This window comes from Amphiprion ocellaris, chromosome 5 (genome assembly GCF_022539595.1).
Source record: "Amphiprion ocellaris isolate individual 3 ecotype Okinawa chromosome 5, ASM2253959v1, whole genome shotgun sequence".
Lineage (NCBI taxonomy): Eukaryota > Metazoa > Chordata > Actinopteri > Pomacentridae > Amphiprion > Amphiprion ocellaris.
The window spans coordinates 31,798,687-31,817,471 of NC_072770.1; the positions used below are offsets into that span (position 1 = coordinate 31,798,687).

Below are 18,785 nucleotides of genomic sequence, written 5' to 3' on the forward strand. Positions count from 1 at the left end.
GTTTCTTTTCATGTGTGATTCTTTATTGCTGTATTAAAAACGCTGTCCATAAACTAATTATACAGAACAAGCTATTTGTTTGTTTGTTTTTTTTTAGACGAACAGACACATGGAGTCACAGCTAACTTTTTATATCCGAAAGTGAGAGGTGCAAATGTTGTCCTTGGTAAAGTGAAAGTCATTTCCCCTCATCCTTTAACATCTGTATTGACAAGAGTTTGTGTCTTGTTCAAAGACAGACTACTCACTCTGGCATCCTGCTCCTGCTATATAAAGCCAAGGGCCATCATGCTCATTGTAACGATTATACCACTCTGCCGCCATCAGCAGATGCTTTTATGTGGCGTGTTCTCAGTGAGCCACTGGTGCCATAGTCATACTCCGTGCTCTCATGATTAAGTGGTGAGCAGCGGTAATGAAAATCGCTGTTGAGGACTGTAGACGGGACCTCAAGTGTTTGCTCTCGGTGCCAGAGCGTGGTTTCATGCCGCATGTAGAAACTTGAATTGCTCACTGACCTCCACAGCAGAGAGCTTCAAAGTCAGAGTAGCAGGAAAAAGGAGAACGAAAACACAGGATGAGAATGACAACAGGAGTAATACGGCAGCAGTTTGATTTAATCCCAGCAGTCTTTATGGTAAAATGAAAAATATCATTTGTGACAACAGCCAGTAGGCTTTGTAAAAAAAAAAGTGAAATACTAAAATGATGATTAGGGGTCTGTGCAAAGCCCCACAGGTGGCTAACGGTGTCATATTGTGTCTGTGTGATGAGCCACACGGACACACTTAAAACTTCCTGCGGAAAGAAGCAGTCCTGAAAGTTGACCCACTAAATAAGAGGTTTTAATACCCTGCTGCCAACCTAGTAAGCTCACCAGCATGATGAATTAATGAACTCTCATGGCCTGGGATCTGTGCCAAGTGTGTCCCTGAAGGTCACACATACAGTATGTGTTGGACTGAAGTCTCTGGGAGGAAAAGAACACGCTGCTCATGTGTTATGTCTGTCCATGGGTCTGTTTCACTGTGTCCACACTGAGCCTTTCCAAGAAAGCACCATGTGAAATATGGTTTTATGACTTGAATGAATTCTGACAGTATGAGGTATTTCATATCTGGGTAGTTTATATATATATATATTTCCTGATGGCCACCCAGGGAGCTGATAATCAGACAATACTGGACAACTGGGTTGGTGAATGTTTTTCTTTGTCTCTGACACTGTCCATCCTATAGAACATCATTTATCACTCACATGTGACACACTCTTTGTGCTGCAACACATATCCAACGCACCCTTTGAGTAAAGGTGGGGTATTTAACCTGTCAGAACCCTTCCCACTGTTTGACTGCTCTGAAGCCACCTGCTGCTAAAGTAGCAGGCCAGAACTTGACCTGTTAATGATGCAAACCTGTGTTTTATGCAGGTGTGCTGAAATGTGCTTCGATGATCCTGTCTTTTCTGTTGCCGCTGGAATTTTTAAAAAAAAACTCAGTTTACCATTTTATTGATGAGCTCTGGGCCTCAAACTCCGTTTGAAAGTGGGAGCTGTTTTCCTGTTAGCTCTGAGAGCCAGATGAGTCTTCACACTGACCAGGTAGGTGCTGTGCTGCTTTGTGCTCACATCTACGTATATCCTCAGTAATGTCTTGGCTCTGTTGTGCCTTGCAGAATACTTCAGCTTGGACACTGCTGTTGTTGATTTGCTCAAAATTGTATGCTGCTTTCATCTGTTTATGGGCCTACTTTTGGTTGCTTTTTTGGCAATTATGGTACTTTCATGTTGTTGGTTGGAAAATGGCAAAGTACGATTTCTTGTGTTTCAGTATTTTGAGGGCTGAAGTGGTTTAGTGGCATATTTCCCAACCAGGTTGTTGTTATTTTGAGTGGTTTCCTGTTGTCAGTGTAGTATTACACTGCCCGGCCAGAAGAAGCTGCACACTGTAATATTTTGTTGGACTGCCTTTAGCTTTGAGTATGGCACTCATTCACTGTGGTGTCGTTTCGATAAGCTTCTGCAATGTCACAGCATTTATTTCTGTCCAGAGATGCATTAAATTTTCACCAACCTCTTATATTGATGATCAGATAGTTGGACCGCTGCGTAAAGTCTTCTCCAACACATCTCAAAGATTCTCAGTGGGGCTGAGATCTGGATTATGCGAAGGCCAATCCATGTGTGAAAATGATGAACCACCTGATTCACTCATTTACGATGTGAGCCCCATGAATCCTGGCATCTTGGAACATGATGGAAAGACCTGGTCATTCAGTATATTCGGGTAGTCAGCTGACCTCATTCTTTGGGAACATAACGTTGCTGAACCTGACCAACCCCAGATCATAACCCAAACCCCCATAGGCTTGTAGACACTAACCATGATGAGTACATCACTTCATCTGCCTCTCTTCTTACCCTGATGCCCCCATCACTCTGGAAGAGAGTAAATCTGGACTCATCAGACCACATGACCAACCACATTTCGTCCTGGAAGATGATGGTTCTCCACTATCCTTCAGATTTTAATAATGCGTTGGACGATTCTTAACCTGATTTCAATAGTTTCAGAAATCTCCTTAGTTGTTTTCTTTGCTTGATGCAGGCCAGTAATTTGACCCTGCTGAGACAGATTAACATCCTTTCCATGACCACAGAATATGTCTTCCAACATGGTTAAGAAATGAGAAGCTCCTTATTTCATCAGCTAGGGTTAAATACAGTAAGTTGTTGCAGCTGAAACGTATTCATCACTGCAGTAATTATTCAGTGGAAGGCTGTTATTTATTTAGTTAAATCCAGGTGGTGATTTTTTTTTTTTTTTTTTTGGCCAGACATTGTATATGATTGCTTTCCAGAGGCAAACTCAGCACGGTTTGGCAACACACATTACAGGTCATTTCTTACATTTTCTCTACACTCTTATTTCCTGAGCTCCTGTGTGTAGTTTACACTCCTGCTGCATTCATTTCCTACTTTGGCGTTATATCTATGGACCTACACTTGCTGCTGCTTATCAGTGTGTAGCACACAAGAGGAAGGACATTGTGTTTGTTGTTCACAATCATCTGCTTCATCATTTGTCTCAGTGTGCTGTTGCACATCACGTGGATTAATGGTACATTTACTCATCTTCTCACAGGATTGTATTTTCCCTTCGTGATCTGCTGTGTGATATGATGTGCTGCATCAGTTAAATAAATGTAATGTAAGGACTGGTATCACGCTCTGTATCTAATGTGGCATTTAGAGGGACGTTTGTATCATTCCTCTTTGGTTGATCAGTGCCCAACTGCCAAATATCAGCTTTGCACATACTCTGTATTCACACAATAAATCCACAGCATGTGAGGTGGCTAAATGAATTCAAGGATTATTATGGATCCAGTGGTAAAACATACAATGTAATAGCTGCGTGCCCTGCTCAAGTATCCTTAGCATCCGTGGGAATCAACTAGATGCTTAAACCATGATGGTTTTTGTGAGAAAAAAAAGGCCTGTTCTTCCATCTATAGAAACACCCTGTATGTGAGAAATATATCTGAGTTTACTCCCAGTAACAAATATGTATGACATCACTTGGCAAACCACGAATATGCTACACTATAGCGGTTATAGTCCAGTCCAATTTCATGTCCACATGAAGCTCTTAATTAATTCTGATGGGGTCATAAGGGCCATCTTCTCTTCCAAGAAAAACAGTGAAATAACTCACCAAACATTTTTAAACTCATTTTCTAAATAGTCTAGAGAGCCATGGTTTCACAATGTACACATATCAGCTTATTTCCCATATAGCTTGAAATCCCAGATATCAATCATGTGATTAGATGGAGTGCTTTAGGACTGGAGGACTAATCAGACGAGGAGAAAATTAAACATGTTTGGTGTGAAAATGACACAATACTGAATTGTTCTTGACTGCTTATAATTTGTAAGAGCGGATTACAACATTTCTCTGTTCTGGTTTCCCTGAATGTGAAACATCCATGTGGACCGCAGTGTCCTCTGGGACCGTTTTTAGCTCTGAAATGTTGTTAAATTGAGATGCCCATTTGATATCACTATGATGACAGAGAATGCATGCAATGCCACTCCTGTTATTTTTACAGACTTCAACTGGATCACACATGCTGGAGGACAAAGCACCACAGATAAGACTAATTTAAAGATCAGCAAAGTCTCAATAATCCGCTCTTGTCTATTACTTACTGAATCATAAAATGCATCTTGTAAAGAAAGGTTTGAGAAGCCCTTCCAGATAATGTTCTGTTTGGATTTCAGGTATATTTTGTGACCTATTTTCCTCTTACTACCTATGTCAACCGTCTGCCAGTCTTTTTACGTTACTGGAAAATATACTCTGGAATTACCTGACATTGAACTGACTGAACTTTAAAACACTAACCTGGTCGGCTGCATTATTTTTATCCTCTCCGTGCCATAGCTGAAGCAGGGCTAAAGCATAGGAGTCCATATGAGCTTGAAGAGAACGGAACACCTCTAATAGGCATGACAGAGGGTGGATCAACAAGGTTTAATATAGAACCAGTTAGATATTTTGGGACCTGCGTTTCCAAGGTGAAAATACCTCCATAGACACTCATACACACCAAGACACTGCTGCACTAAACCCAGACAGACTAAAAGCTTGGCCTGGGTGTAAAAACCTACCTTCAGTCTTAATTGAGAAGTCATGGTAGCAATGCTGGGTAGAAATGCTTTCTTTCACTGGCTGAAATGGAACTAAATTAGAACTGATAATCAAAATATTTTATCATATATAAATAGGATTTTTCTATGATAGTTTTGTTTGGTATTTTGCCTTTATTTCTGTTAGATGCAGTGGGAAATGTATGGAAAGACAGCAGGGAATTTGACAGGCAGTCAAAGGCTGGCTGCTGACAACATTCACACCTGTATGATATGCACACTAAACTCTCAGCTATCAACCCCAACATATTTAATATTAAACCCAGTAGACCCAAAAGAAGCCTAATTATGATATTCAACCTTGGGATCTATATAATACAGTTCGTTACTGGTGGTTTCCAATGTAGTTTTTGGTATAAAATGTGAAGCTTTATAACAGAGATTGCCAATGCTGTGTTTTGCTACACTCAAAACTGAAATATGATTTTGTTTTGAGAGGAAAAAGAGCACAGACCCAGTTCAGCCCACACTATGTGAACAACTCTCACCTTTCTAATTTTTAAGAAAAACGCACCCAACATGCTCTTCATTTACATTCAAACTAGGCTCTCTTGGTCGCAATTAACTTTTGACTCAGTGTGTCATTTGGCTTTGTTCGAAGCACTTTACTTTGGCTCTCTCCCTCATTACGTGAACTTGAAACAATTTGTTGACTCTCAGCGTTCACAGCTTGTTGTCAAACTCATTTAGATCTCTAAACCCCTCTGAGGGTTGTGTCTCCAATGGCCTCGCATGATGTCTGGCTGCGTTACCAGATGTTAGGAAGTCAAATTTGAGGTCTATAGCTACTTCGCTGCTCTTTTTGCAAGTCTTGGCCCAGCTTCATGAAATACTTCCAGAGCCAGAACCAGGGAATATGTGCACACAGGACTGAGAGCACAGTTGCATAAGACTGCATTATAAAAGTGTCCTGTCACAATATGATGACAAAAGAAACATGCTGCTTTGGCCTTTTGTAATGAGGAAAAAGCAATGAGAACAGATGCATTTGCAGCCTGAAGATAAAACCCATCAAACTGGAGACTGGTTCAGGTAGAATGTATTTAAATGTTGCAGCAAACAAATGCTCTGTGACACTGTATTTCATGATAATAACTATAATGTTCAGATAAAAATAGCCCCACTTTAAAAATTGCAAAGGGGCTTGTTAGTGGTCGGGACGGGGTTGTTTAAGGTTCTAGTGAGGTACCAGGACAGCCGGTTTCAATCATTTGTACTGACTGCCTTCATACTTTGAAACGTTACGACACAGGAATTTACAACTTTGGAAAGTCATCATCTCAAAAATACATTTATCCTATGATGGTTGTCAAATGTGCAGTTTTGTGTATTTGATTGGCCTACGCAGTGCCTACTTGGATGACACTGTACTGTTTGGTGGCGAAAGTTGAGCCGACTTCAAATTTTTTTACGTTATTTTGCAATCAATGCCTACTTGAAATGGCTTGGCGGTCGTGTTGTTTTTATTGCAGTGCTGTCTGCACATGGCCTATGACAGTTTCGTGAAGGTATCGAGGAAAAAAATGGAAGCAAAGACAAATAACCAGAGGTAGAAACAAGAAGGTTTTCCATGACGCAACACAACCAGAATGTGTTAGATCTATTACAGTCAAATACGCAGCATACTGTACAAGACTTCTTCAGACAACAGTCCAAAGTTCATATAAAGCTTCCTTTTTTTCTGTCCATGTGTCCTTTTTCTTTCAACAATCTACCAAGATCTCATTTTACAGCAACTAGACTGCAATTTAACTTCAAGTCCTAGTTTGCTTTCTTGTTTGTGGTTCCTTCGGGTTCACAGTGTGAATATCTGGCCTGTAATTAAGAAAGAGCTTGTCATAAGTGCCCTCTGACTTCTTTGTAAGTTTGACAGTTACACTAATTAGCAGCAACTGTGTGTTTATATTCTAAGTGATTTGTTGCAGTACCATACAATGACTTGAAATCATTTAAAATGATACAATGTCAGTGTTTTAACAAGATTTCAAAAGATCTCTTCATTATTTTCTTTTCTCTCTCTCTCACTTCAGACTAAATATTACTATTATTATGCTCATCTCTCTCATGTCTTATGTTTACACAGTCTTTACATACTGTAAAACAAGCAGGCATTAGGTCATACATCTGCATTTACAACAGAATATAATATTCAGACATTTCTGTATCAAAGTTTCAAGAAATTGTTCTTAAAGCAGCACATGATCAGTAACTGGGCCTAATTTCCAGTTTACCATCATTCAACAAAGGTTTGTGAAGTTTCTGCCTCAGGAAGTATCAAAGCATCGAAAGCCAGAGGTATTAAAGTTACAAGATCCCAACTAAAAGGTAGTCATTGGCGCTTTCAGGTTAATTAGTCAGTGGCGCCTGTGTTTGGTCGAGTCTCCTTGCTTAGGTTATGTCCTGCCAATCGGGTCGCTTGTGAGGCTTGCAGGTGTGAACGTCCACCACGTCCTCACAGTCTTTGCACTCCACAGCGCAGCACCACTTGAACTTGCACTCACACTTGGTGACACGTTTGACTCGCATGGTGTCGTAGCCTCGTCCGCAGCACATGACTTCACAGCCGTCCGTGCCTCTGGAAGACTTGTTGCACACTCGGCCCGCCGTGCCCAGGTAGCCTGTCAAGAGACAAAATAAAGAGTAATACGGCTGCAGTTTTGGTGTAAGAACGTTTATCTTGCTCCTTTTTCCTAAATGCTGGTCAGGATCTTTATGGAGGACTTGAGGTAAAGGAAACATTGATCTTCCTGCTGAACTAACAGTTTGTTGCTAGAAGTAAGTCTTGTGCATCCAACGCCTTTAACCAGCCAATACATGGACATGGATATTATTTAAAATATAGCTTTTTCAGTGTGGTTTGCCCTTTCATACATGCTCAGACAGTTTTAAGTCACTGAACATAGAAATTTTGGAAAGCACCTTTTGTTTGCAGTGTTGACATGTGGACCAGAAAAACTGAGATATTTTGTGCGATGGGGGACGTATCTAAAGTAACACCGGTGCTAACCTTCTTAAGAGGACTTTTTATACATCTATGCATATGTAAAGTTAAATTACCCTCAGTGAGCCATGGGTGGTAGTCTGCCCAGACCAGGTATAGCTTTTTTCAGGCTTGTGATTGGCCAATGTGGCTTTAGGGTTAGGGTGATATTCGCACATGTTGGTTTGTCATGGTGTTGATAGAGTTTTAATTATGTTTTTGCATTTTTTTTGTGTTCTGAGATTGTTTTATGCTTAGCGAAGGATTGAATACCCCTGTACTTGTGGTCAAGTCCTGAGACAAATGCATCTGATGAAAACAGAATGAGTTTGTTAATGTCTTTATTGTGTCAATAGAATGTTTTGTCAAATTATAATCATTTCTATAACTGCTTATTGGGTCTTAATTAGTACAAATTAATTGCAAAACAGCTGCCATGCTAGCAGCGTACCTCTAGAAAAGGTAATGCTGGTCTGTGCTTGGTTGGTTCCATTCATGGTACCCAGAGGATGAAATGCAGGTGACTTGGCTTTTGGCTTAGGTTTCTAGTGCTACCATGATGCAGATATTTGTGCTCTGAATTGAAATGTATGTCATCTGTGAATTACGATGCAATCTGATGCAAATATTCATGCTCTCTGAACATATTGAGCCACTGACATTTCCCCAAGCCACATTATCAGATCTACATTTACAGTTGTTCTAACAGTTCAATGCTTTATTTTTTTCTAGCATTTTGGTTTTCTTTCCAAACAAAATCACTGCCTGGTTACATATCAGCTCAGTTTCATTTTGGAAAATCTCCAGCAATGACGTCGATGTCAATAGCAGCTAATGCTGGCAGTTGACTATCTCTGAACAGCATTGGATATGTTGATGCTGAAAACTGAAACGAAACATCACTTTTCCCACACTTTCCAGCAGGGTTTAGGCTTCCAGACAGACAGAACAGCCTCAGACCCAAACACTACTGTGTACATGTACTCAGGTGTAAAATCTAAGCCTAAGATCAGATGCCAGGTCTAATAACAGTGCATCCCGAAGTAAAGAGAAAAGGATAAGAGGAGATATTCCCCTCAGGCTCTCGGGAGTGGAGCTTAATACTGACCAAAGGAAGGATTTGAAAAATAAGCCTGCATGTATCCCTAGGCTGTGAATTCCTACACAATGGAGATTAGTGGTGAGGAGGGTCATGGGCTTCTTTTAAGATCACCTTTTAACAAGGCAAGTCAGCATTTCCTTTGAGTGAACACACCTTCATTACCCTTCAGTTGTCAAGGTGCAACCAAGCTAACTGCAGGGAGGATTGGAGGAATCTGTGAAGTTAGTACCATCATGTCCCATGCACATGCTGTCTGGCCTAACCTATTAACAGTGAGGTAGGGAGCTTCTTCATGCTCTACTGAAGGGGCTGGATTGGAGGAGAGCAGCCAGAGCCTAACAAGGTAAAGCAAACATTAGGAATTAAAGGAGATGTTAAAGGTCAAATCACTGAACTTTAAGCTGTGAAGGAATGCAAGCCTTCAGTGGACGAGTCTTGGATTCTCATAGTTTTTTGTCAAACTAGCAAAGGGTCAACCATCTGTTTATCTTGTCTCATAACAATATACTCATATGTCTTTATGGAAAATGTGTTACAGCAATGTTTCACTTAAAGTATCATTTAGTTATTTACTACAAGCTTTAAAGTACTTCACTGGCTTTCTGAATGTAGATTTTTGATGTTTTCATGTCATGTTTTCGTTATGAAATATTGAATGTATCGTACATGTTTTGTTTTGTTTTTTTTTCAAGAGATAATGGTGCCACTGTCTCTTTACAGAGGACATCATGAGATCATTGCTGAGTTTATTTGCTTAGTCTTTCGGTATTTAAGGGCCTCAAATTAAACGCAGCTTACTGACAATGTATCAAGGCTGCAGTCAGTTAAGTAAGCAATTTAGAACAATGAAGTCATGGCAAAGTTTTTTTTCAACAGAGTGCACTGATAAGTTGATATTTCAGATGTAAAGTGTTCCGCTCAGTACCTACTGGGATCATTAAACAATTTCCTTCAAAGAAACCTATTTGTTCATGATATGTGTTATGTGTACGATATGTGCAACATAATCAAAACTGGTATATATACATATGTATCATTGTGTTTCAGCCAAAAACATTAAAAAACTTACACTACCATTTAAAAGTTTGGGGTCACTTAGAAATGTCTTTGTTTTTGAAAGAAAAGCCGTTTTTTTTTTTTTTTCAATAAAGATTACATTAAATTAATCAGAAATACAGTCTAGACATTGTTAATGTGGTAAATGACTATTCTAGCTGGAAATGGCTGATTTTTCATGGAATATCTACATAGAGGTACAGAGGAACATTTCCAGCAACCATCACTCCTGTGTTCTAATGCTACATTGTGTTAGCTAATGGTGTTGAAAGGATAATTGATGATTAGAAAACCCTTGTGCAGTTATGTTAGCACAAGAATAAAAGTCTGAGTTTTCATGGAAAACATGAAATTGTCTGGGTGACCCCAAACTTTTGAACAACAGTGTAAGCATTGCCAGTAACCAAGAGACATGCACAAGAAAATGTTGTTATGTATGTGGTGTAACCACTTAGCCATGAGCACACAGTGTGTTGTGGTTTTTTGAATTATTACGTGGCCCTGTTTATCTACATGCATCTTAACTATGGATACAAATTGTCACTGTTTCTAAGAATTTGTAAGTTTAATTTTCTTTTCTCAATTATACTGGCAAAACCTAATTCTCTAGTCATCTACTAACCTGCTGCTCGGTCCATGAGACAGTAATCTGGAGAGTTCTCGACGTAAACTAACTCATTCTTGGTGCTTCCCTTGAAATCCTTGTCAGCCACCATAAAGCCTGTCCCATCCTGGTTCATGGTCACCTCGATGGCGGTGTTGTACTTCTTGCGTAGGTAGTCTCCGGTCCTCCTGAAGTCCGACATAGCCAGCCAACAGGTTCTCAGAGAACAGGAGCCGCTGACCCCGTGACACTTGCACTCCAGCTTCATAAAGCGCTTCACTGCCTGGAGCAGAGGTCAGAGGTGACAAGGTGTTAAGCCTGTGATGTTGCCCATGGCATGATGTAGGTTCCTGCAAGAGCAGTTGTTAGCTGAATGTTCATCACTCTGACTGGATCTTAATTTGTGTTACTCCAGAGACTTTAAGCTAAATTTACTGATGAAAGCACCTTCTACCCTATTGTTCTGTATTCCCATTTTGTTGTGTCATCAAGTCAGTTGTAGATTGCATTATTCATATCAATATATTGGTTGTAAGACGGTAAAGCTCCTGGAAAGTCAGTCAGTGAGACTGAAACCAGAATATTTAGCTGATAAACTGACTAGTCAATCAAAATCTAATCAGCAATAACCTTAACGATTAATTGTCTAAACCATTTTTCAAGCAGAAAAGCCAAACATTAGATTATTCCAGCTTCTCAAATAGTAAAATTTCCTTCTTTTACTTACCTTGACTTCATTGCCAGTTAAATAACTCTGATGCAAAATGTTTAAATTAAGTTTTAATAAATTCTGTTGAGGCTTTTCAGTGTTTTCAAATGTTTTAAAAATCAAATGATTAAACAATTAATTGCATAATAATCAGAAGATTGATTAACCATTACAGCTATAATCCGTAGCTGCATCACTAATTGTGGCATTGATTAGAAAAAACAAGTCTTCCAGGATGTACTATAATATCATCAAAGCCTATAAGAAATATAATTATCTTTGATATAAAATTAATTGATGGTAGTTACTAATAAAGAGAGGTAACACTAATAAATTGATGTACATTTCATAATTTTGAATTTCAAAGTGGAAACCTAAAATTGCCGCACTACTCTTAGCATTTTCTGTATTTAAACATGACTGTACAGCGGACTAGGGCTACAATTTGTTTATTTTTTCTTACAGGAGGCAGATTAACACCTATCTTAAATACTGTCATTTGACTGTACCACAGTGGTGCTAAAGCTCAAATATTATTATCAGAACTGTTGCTGCTCACCATTCGACCACAGCGGTTGTTGTGCAGGTTCATCAGGGCTCGAGCATCTTTCACCATCTTCTCCCGAGCGTCTACGAAAGCTTTGGCAAATTTTATGCCGTAGTTGATGTTGTCGCTGCAACCGCCCCAGTCAAAGTTGCCCTTGTCGTCGCTTGCTTGCCCACGCTTGTTACTGTCGCAGTTGCAGATCTTAAGTTCCCCCTGACTGCAGGCTCTGGTAATGGCGTAGACCACTCCTGCTGAAGAGATGGCGTACACAAACGCTGCCTCTCGGCTGCCTGGGTGGACGAGAAAAATAGGTGCTGCGATTATATATCAGAAAATAATGAATCGTTGTTGGACAAGAAACATATATTACATTATATTACAAACTCCGCCAAGGAATGCTGCAGAGTTATGCGACGATCGGCGTATGTTTGGCGGTCTGTCTGTCTGTCCATCTGTCTGTTCGCAACATTACTGAAAAACGGACTAACAGATTTGGATGAAATTTTCAGGGAAGGTCAGAAATGACACAAGGACCAAGTGATTAGATTTTGGCAGTGATGTGAATTATAGTCTGGATCCACGGATTTGTTAAAGATTTCTGTATTAGTGTCACTGTAACTATGGCAACAAGTGAACACTACGTCAGCTGCCTGCTGACGATCACATGATTGAGATCCTACTATAAATCCACCGCTGTGGACTTATCGGGACTTATCCGTCGGAAATCATACAACGACTGAGCAGCCTTGGTGGAGTACTACGTTCTCTGAGTACTTTTCTTGTTTTATATGTGACAGCATTGTGAATGTTTTCTGAATACCATAACTCAACTAAGGTTTGAGCTGATCTTCTAATACCCAAGTTCACAGTATTACTGTTGGGTAAAGCAACCTATTCCAGTATGTTCCTGACAGCAGGAGCACCGAAATCAGTCCATTTATGGTGGATGGTCCAGACAGAGGTAGCAGCATGTCAGCTATAACATCACAGTCCAGCCTACTCTCCTTTCACCTTTTAATTTGCACAGATGGCAGCTTTCTCAGTCACTGAGCTGTGTTTTCATTTCAGACGAGAGGAGATTTTGGGGGTTATTTGGTCTGGCTGTCCCACCCTCCTCCTGCTCTCATTCCTGCTCACGCAATGAAGCAGAACACAGGCGATATGTCAGGGAGTAAAGCTTTGTCTGGCTGCCAGAAACATCTACCCAAATATTTACATCTCCTATTACTGTTTATACATCACCAGTGTGGATCTCTCAATCTGCTACTTGTTTTCAGAGAACATCCACTTTCCCAATCTTGCCTCATTCCGGAGAAGAACACTTTCTATTTCTGTTTGTATTCCAGGGTAAAGCTGATTTAATAAGACACCTATTAATTCTCTGCTTATCTGGTAACAGAGGAGACATTTACGAGGATGATTAACTCGAGTGTCAGTGACATAAACAACCACTGTCGCGCAAAGAACCACACAGACAGAAACCCCCACTGGCGGCGCATGTGCAGACTCACTTCGCAGCATCACCCTGCCAAACACAGTGTGGTCTCGGTCCAGGGTGCTGCAGTTCCAGCGATGGTGTCTGAACTGATGCTGGCACTCTCTGATCCACTCTTTGGCTCCCTCACTGATGGACTGCATCAGGTCCGGATGCTGCTGGCAGAGCTGCCGCTGCTTGTTCACGAGGCCAGGAATGTTGTCACATATCACCCGAGCACCCAGCGCTCCAATGTACCTGCAGACACAGATCCAGCAGACGGTGTCGGTGATCAGTTGAAGGGAAGCCGATTTCACATGTGAAGTTCAGTTTATTCATCTACCTCCTCGGCTAATAAAAGTACTATGTCTACTGTGGCTCTGATGGAGAGCTGACAAAAAAAAATATCTGTGGATAGAGTTACCGCTAAATTGATTTAGCTTTGAATTCTTTTCTGTGTGGATGACACTCATTCAAATACAATCACAAATTCATCTGCCTCCTTCAATCAGACTGACACACAACATTGTGAGGTTCTCCAGTGTTGTAGCAGCTTTAGGAGAGGGTGGGGACCGACCCATCATAAAAGAAATACTGGTTGTTTCTATTCTTGTTTCATAGCTTCACAGTAGAAATGATACAAGCAACAGAGAAAGAAGCTTGAAGCTTAGTTACACAGAGCATAAGGACAGTAATGGAGTGCTACCCATGCAATAAAGTGCCTAGCCTGCCTCACTGCTGAAGTTTATGTTGTATGTACGTACAACCAAAACATCAGGTCTAGCTCATAAAACAGAAAATATGGATGCAGCCTCCGAGTGTGAAAAAGGATGCTAACCTAAGGGAACCTGCATTCTTCTAACAGCCAGCAGGGGGCGACTCCTCTGGTTGAAAAGAAAAAAAGTCAGATTGCACAGAAGTTTGAGAAAATGACTCTAATTCTCCTTGGATCTGTTACCTCTGTAAAAAAGTTCATGGTCTCAATCACTAGTTTTAAGACCTTTTTAATACAGAATGATGTTCCCTTTGTAAATTATGGACCCATTTAGATGAAAATGGATGATAAAGTAGTAGGAGTGTTTCAGGCTGACTACTGTATTGCCATGTGTAGTGTCCTTGAGTTCTTGTCAAAACAGTGACAGCCAGGTTCCAAACTTGAGACTTCAGAATGGATGGCCGCAAACCAGCAGGGGGCGTCACAGCCACTATGTTCATCTCTTTACATACAGTCTATGGTAGCTTCAAAGGCTACACGTCTAACAGAAAGTCTCACAAACCAGAGCTTCACAGTGATTTACCTGATATGGAGGGTGAAGCAAAATCTTTGGAGTTGTATTATGGATAACGTAGAGTAAGAAGTAAGGATATATTGACGTCTGTTGTTTGAGTTTCTGTCTGTCACAAGTTCTCCAACGTAATGAAAATGCTATATACTTGCATCGAAGTGCAAAAATGTAAATTTGCCATTTTGCAGAGGGTTTAAAATTTGCCCTACGAAGCCTGTACAGAGAGATGTGATAAGTGTACCAAGTGAGCGAGCTGCTAATTTTATGTTTAGCGTATGATCACAAGTGTAGTAGCAGGCTTCTTATCTAACATTCATGATACTCATTTTTCTAAGAATTAATATATAATAAGCAAATTGGTTCCCCAAAATATTACCTTTTTAGTTTAGTCAAGATTATTGATTGGATTCCCCATAGTGTTCCTTTTGTCCTCACATTCATACCCATTGTCTACTTCAGAAGCAGATATTCAGGATGTTGAAGAGATTATTAAATTCCACACGTTCAGTGAAAAGCCTTTGCTTCCTGCTTTTTTTTCCAGCCATAATCCCTAACTTTGTAGCAACTCTTAAGAAGGTGGATCACATGCTGGTGGCATTGTGACACTGGGGGGGCCTCCTATCAACAGGACATGAAGACAGTCATCTACAGTACAAGTCAGGCCTCCCAGCCTCACAGATCAACCATATGATGGCACATTCCCCCCCTCCTTCTTCTTCTGCCTCCCTCTCTAAGCCTGCACGCTCTACTCTCCATCCGGATATCATTATAGTCCCTAATCGCAGCCACATTTGTGTCGCCCGGCCACCGAGACAGAAACAGACATAGCAGGCAGTTTCCACTCCTGTTATGGCTTTCCCAGTCCCGTTCTAACTGCGACTATCTGCCTGAGCAGTAAAGCAGAACAGGAGCAGTACTTGTGTTTATTGTGTGGTGTACATACCGGCTGTGCCAAAAGACCCCTGACTGTCTCCAAGAGGACACACACTTAGAGGGAGCCAGAGAAGTGGGTCTTGTGCAGCAAGACACATGGCACCCATCTAAATGATCGCAGTGGTTAAAAATGGGCCCAAACAATGCAAACCAGGTTGAAATAAGTATTAATCACACAGCTTCCAAGCTTCTCCTGTTTATGTCCTTTTCTCTGGAATATCTCAACAGTTTAATCACAGTCTATTGATAATACATTTGCATAAGATAACAACGGGATTATACAACGGCAAATAGATTCTCTTGGGAAATCAGGATTCATTATATTATTTACAAAGGCTGCATTTTCAATCTAAATCCATGTGTAACTAACTGTTACGGGGTGCTGGGCAATAATTCTGACATAAAGGCAGAAAACACAGAAGCACTTCACCTCAGTTAGTTAAACATTAAGTGCACATCAAATGCATATTCTGTTAAGTGGGACCTGAAACAGCTATTCCAGGTGAGAGGGACTGGGGGAGGCATGTTTTTTTTTTCTTTTTCTTCTCATCTGAGCCTTTAAAACCTCAAGAGAAATCATCAAGGGGCATTTATTCATGCACCAACGCCTGCACCTGCCACTTACTCTGGGCAAGATGGATGGATAGGGGAGATCCCCCCCAACACCATTAATCTTCATAAACTTGTGACACACTTTGCTGTGCTTAACATTTCACTTTGTATTGATGTTTGAAAAAAATTTTACATCAATGCACATTCAGAAAATTCCCACACAGAGGTAAAGAAGATGAAAGTGTTCTAATCTTTCGTGGTTATCCTATTTTAGGGGTGTTGGGGAATTACTGAAATAAGACGGGACAGGTTGTGTAGTCTATATATTTTTCACAGGATAATTTTCCATCTTTACTCCAGGAAAAGAATCCTGTGAAGTAAATATGTAGAAGAAAAGGTGCAACACAACAATTCAGATACAAATGAACATTTAAGTTACTGTAAACGAGTTTATAGCAATGTTTTAGTTGTAAAATGTTGATTCTGTGTTTGCATGCACCATAACTTTCCGAAAAGTTGCATTAATATTTGACATGTTATAGCTGTTATAGTTAATTGTTTGTGATCAACTTGAACAAAACATCAACAAAAGCTCTTCAAAGATCTCACTCACCACCACGACGAATCCACTCTGGGTGTGAAAATGAGCAGGAGCAAAATAAAGCTGAAGTACAGTTTGGAGACGGGTTTGGAGTGATGGTGGCTTTTTGCCCCATTTCTCATCCCCATCGCCCTACTGCTGTCTGAGAAGCCCCGAGATTGCATCAGACACAACATGCTTCTTCCATTCATGTGTTGGCAAAGGCTGCACAATCAGGTGTGAGAGTCCTTGACGACTGTCCGCCGTCCATCATCGGGTAACGAAAAGAAACTTCACATGGAGGAAAAAGTGCCTTTAAACTCCATCTGCTGTCATAACGCGGTGCAGAGTCTCTCTAAGGACATCCATAATCTTCACTGGCTTTGGAATCTGCACTTAATGAGTGACATGAGTGAGTTCTTCGTCCCAGATTGACTCAATCGGGCAGAAATTCACCCTTTCCTCCTCCACTGTTGCGCTCCGAACTGAAGATCGCTAAAGCTGCGGGAAGTTGCAAACTACAAGATCCAAAATTGATAAAACAAAAAAAAATAATAACAACGGCAATAATAATATTGATAATACTAACGATAGAGCCGCTTAAATCAGTCCAGTGGAAGGAGTGTCTCTGAGGATGGCACAGACGCTGCGCTCACCTTTCCTCCAACAGACGAAAATGAAGATGCGCACCGAAACGCGCGGCGCTGCGCTCCGCTCCGGTGCGTCAGCTGTCTGCGACCCCCTCCCCGCTCCCCGCTCCCCACAGCCAAACCCCTTTGTTAGAAAACTACAGACAACGGTATGCAGACCTACAGACAGTAAAGAAGGAGACTGTGCTTGAAATCAGTCCCTGCCTGTGATGGCTGTTGGTTCCAAATCAAGGAATCCATTTTTTTTTTTTGCCACTTTTGAACAGACACAGGCTTCAATTGCAATATTTCCAGTGATATTCCCACTGGGGCCGGGAGTGTGCATGCCCTCAAGCGATCTGAACATATTTTATACCCGATAGCACTGCCACGACTTACAGGCAGTATTCCACTGAGGTTTCTTGTCTGCTCAAACACTGACATTTAAAAGAATCCATTAAGTGAACTTTCAGCTGTGTGTTTAACACTGTAAATGAAGGCAGGCTCATCATTAGATCAGTCAACAATCAACTGTAGAACTGAGCCAAAAGGCCTCCTGTGGCAAACACGTTCAATAATCTATGTACAAAATGTATTAATAGTGACTGAGAGTAATCAATGTAACTCTTCTTTTATGACCATTTTAGTGGAGCTGCAACTATTAATCGATTAGTTGGGTCATAAATTTATCACCAACTATGTTAATCACTGGTTTTGGGATTCAAGTGTAAAGTCTCAGCTTTCAGCTTCTTGAATGTGAATGTTTCCTGGATTCTTTCCTCCTATATGGCAGTAAGCGGAACAGATTTGTCAACTTGAGCTTTGGAAACACTAACTGACATTTTAAAGACCAAACAACTAATTGATCAATCAAGAAAATAATTGACAATGAAAATAATTCTTTGTTACTGTCCTCATTTTTAGAGCAAACATTGTTTTTTTTAACCATTTAGTGGCTTTGAATAAAAAGTTTGTACGAAGGATAAGTCTGCTGCCTCTTTGTGTCATACAAGACAAAGTTTTACTCTGGAAACTTCAGCTATGAGTAGTCATGCATGTTTTTTTTTTTTTTTTATACCCATTATCAAACAGGAATTCGGTGTCCATAGAGATACAGCCTACTGTATAATCCTTCCTAGGGGGCATTACATTGTTTCGTATGTCTGCTGACCCACTGGTCTCAATCCAATGCCCACGTAGGATTAAACGCATCAAAACATCACTGCTGCTGTGTGCAGCCCTCATAAACTGCCAGTTCAGAATGTTCAGTGCTTTGAGTCGAGGCTTGAGAAACATATTTAATGGACATAGAAAGAGGACTACACATAGACAAGAGAGGCACCCTTCACAAAAAGTGGAGAAGAGAGAAAATGTGAGGTTTCCTGAAGAGGAAAATCACAATCTAAAATGTCTGGACTAAAACACAGAGAGGTCAGAAGCCAAAAAAGTCTCGTCTAGTTTTTCATGAAGATGAAAAGTGGGAGAACAAATGTTCACCTTGTAATTTATTGGCCAGACTTATGTATCTTGCCCCTGGTTTGAAAATACAACTCCATGTACAATAAAGGTAGCTTCTTACATTTGCGTGGTTGACCTTTGACGTGATTTATATTCGATTC

At 40.5% G+C, this 18,785-nt stretch overlaps 1 protein-coding gene across 1 annotated transcript; it reads right to left on the reverse strand.

The window, feature by feature from the left end:
- Window positions 1-5,736: 5,736 nt before the first annotated feature.
- Window positions 5,737-17,224, reverse strand: wnt2ba (wingless-type MMTV integration site family, member 2Ba). The gene is made up of 5 exons (XM_023276168.3): window positions 16,571-17,224; window positions 13,224-13,444; window positions 11,725-12,002; window positions 10,475-10,739; window positions 5,737-7,332 (listed from the first exon to the last, which is right to left on the reverse strand). The coding sequence occupies exons 1-5, from the start codon at window positions 16,747-16,749 to the stop codon at window positions 7,103-7,105; spliced, it is 1,173 nt and encodes a 390-aa protein (XP_023131936.3). The 5' UTR covers window positions 16,750-17,224; the 3' UTR covers window positions 5,737-7,102.
- Window positions 17,225-18,785: the final 1,561 nt, after the last annotated feature.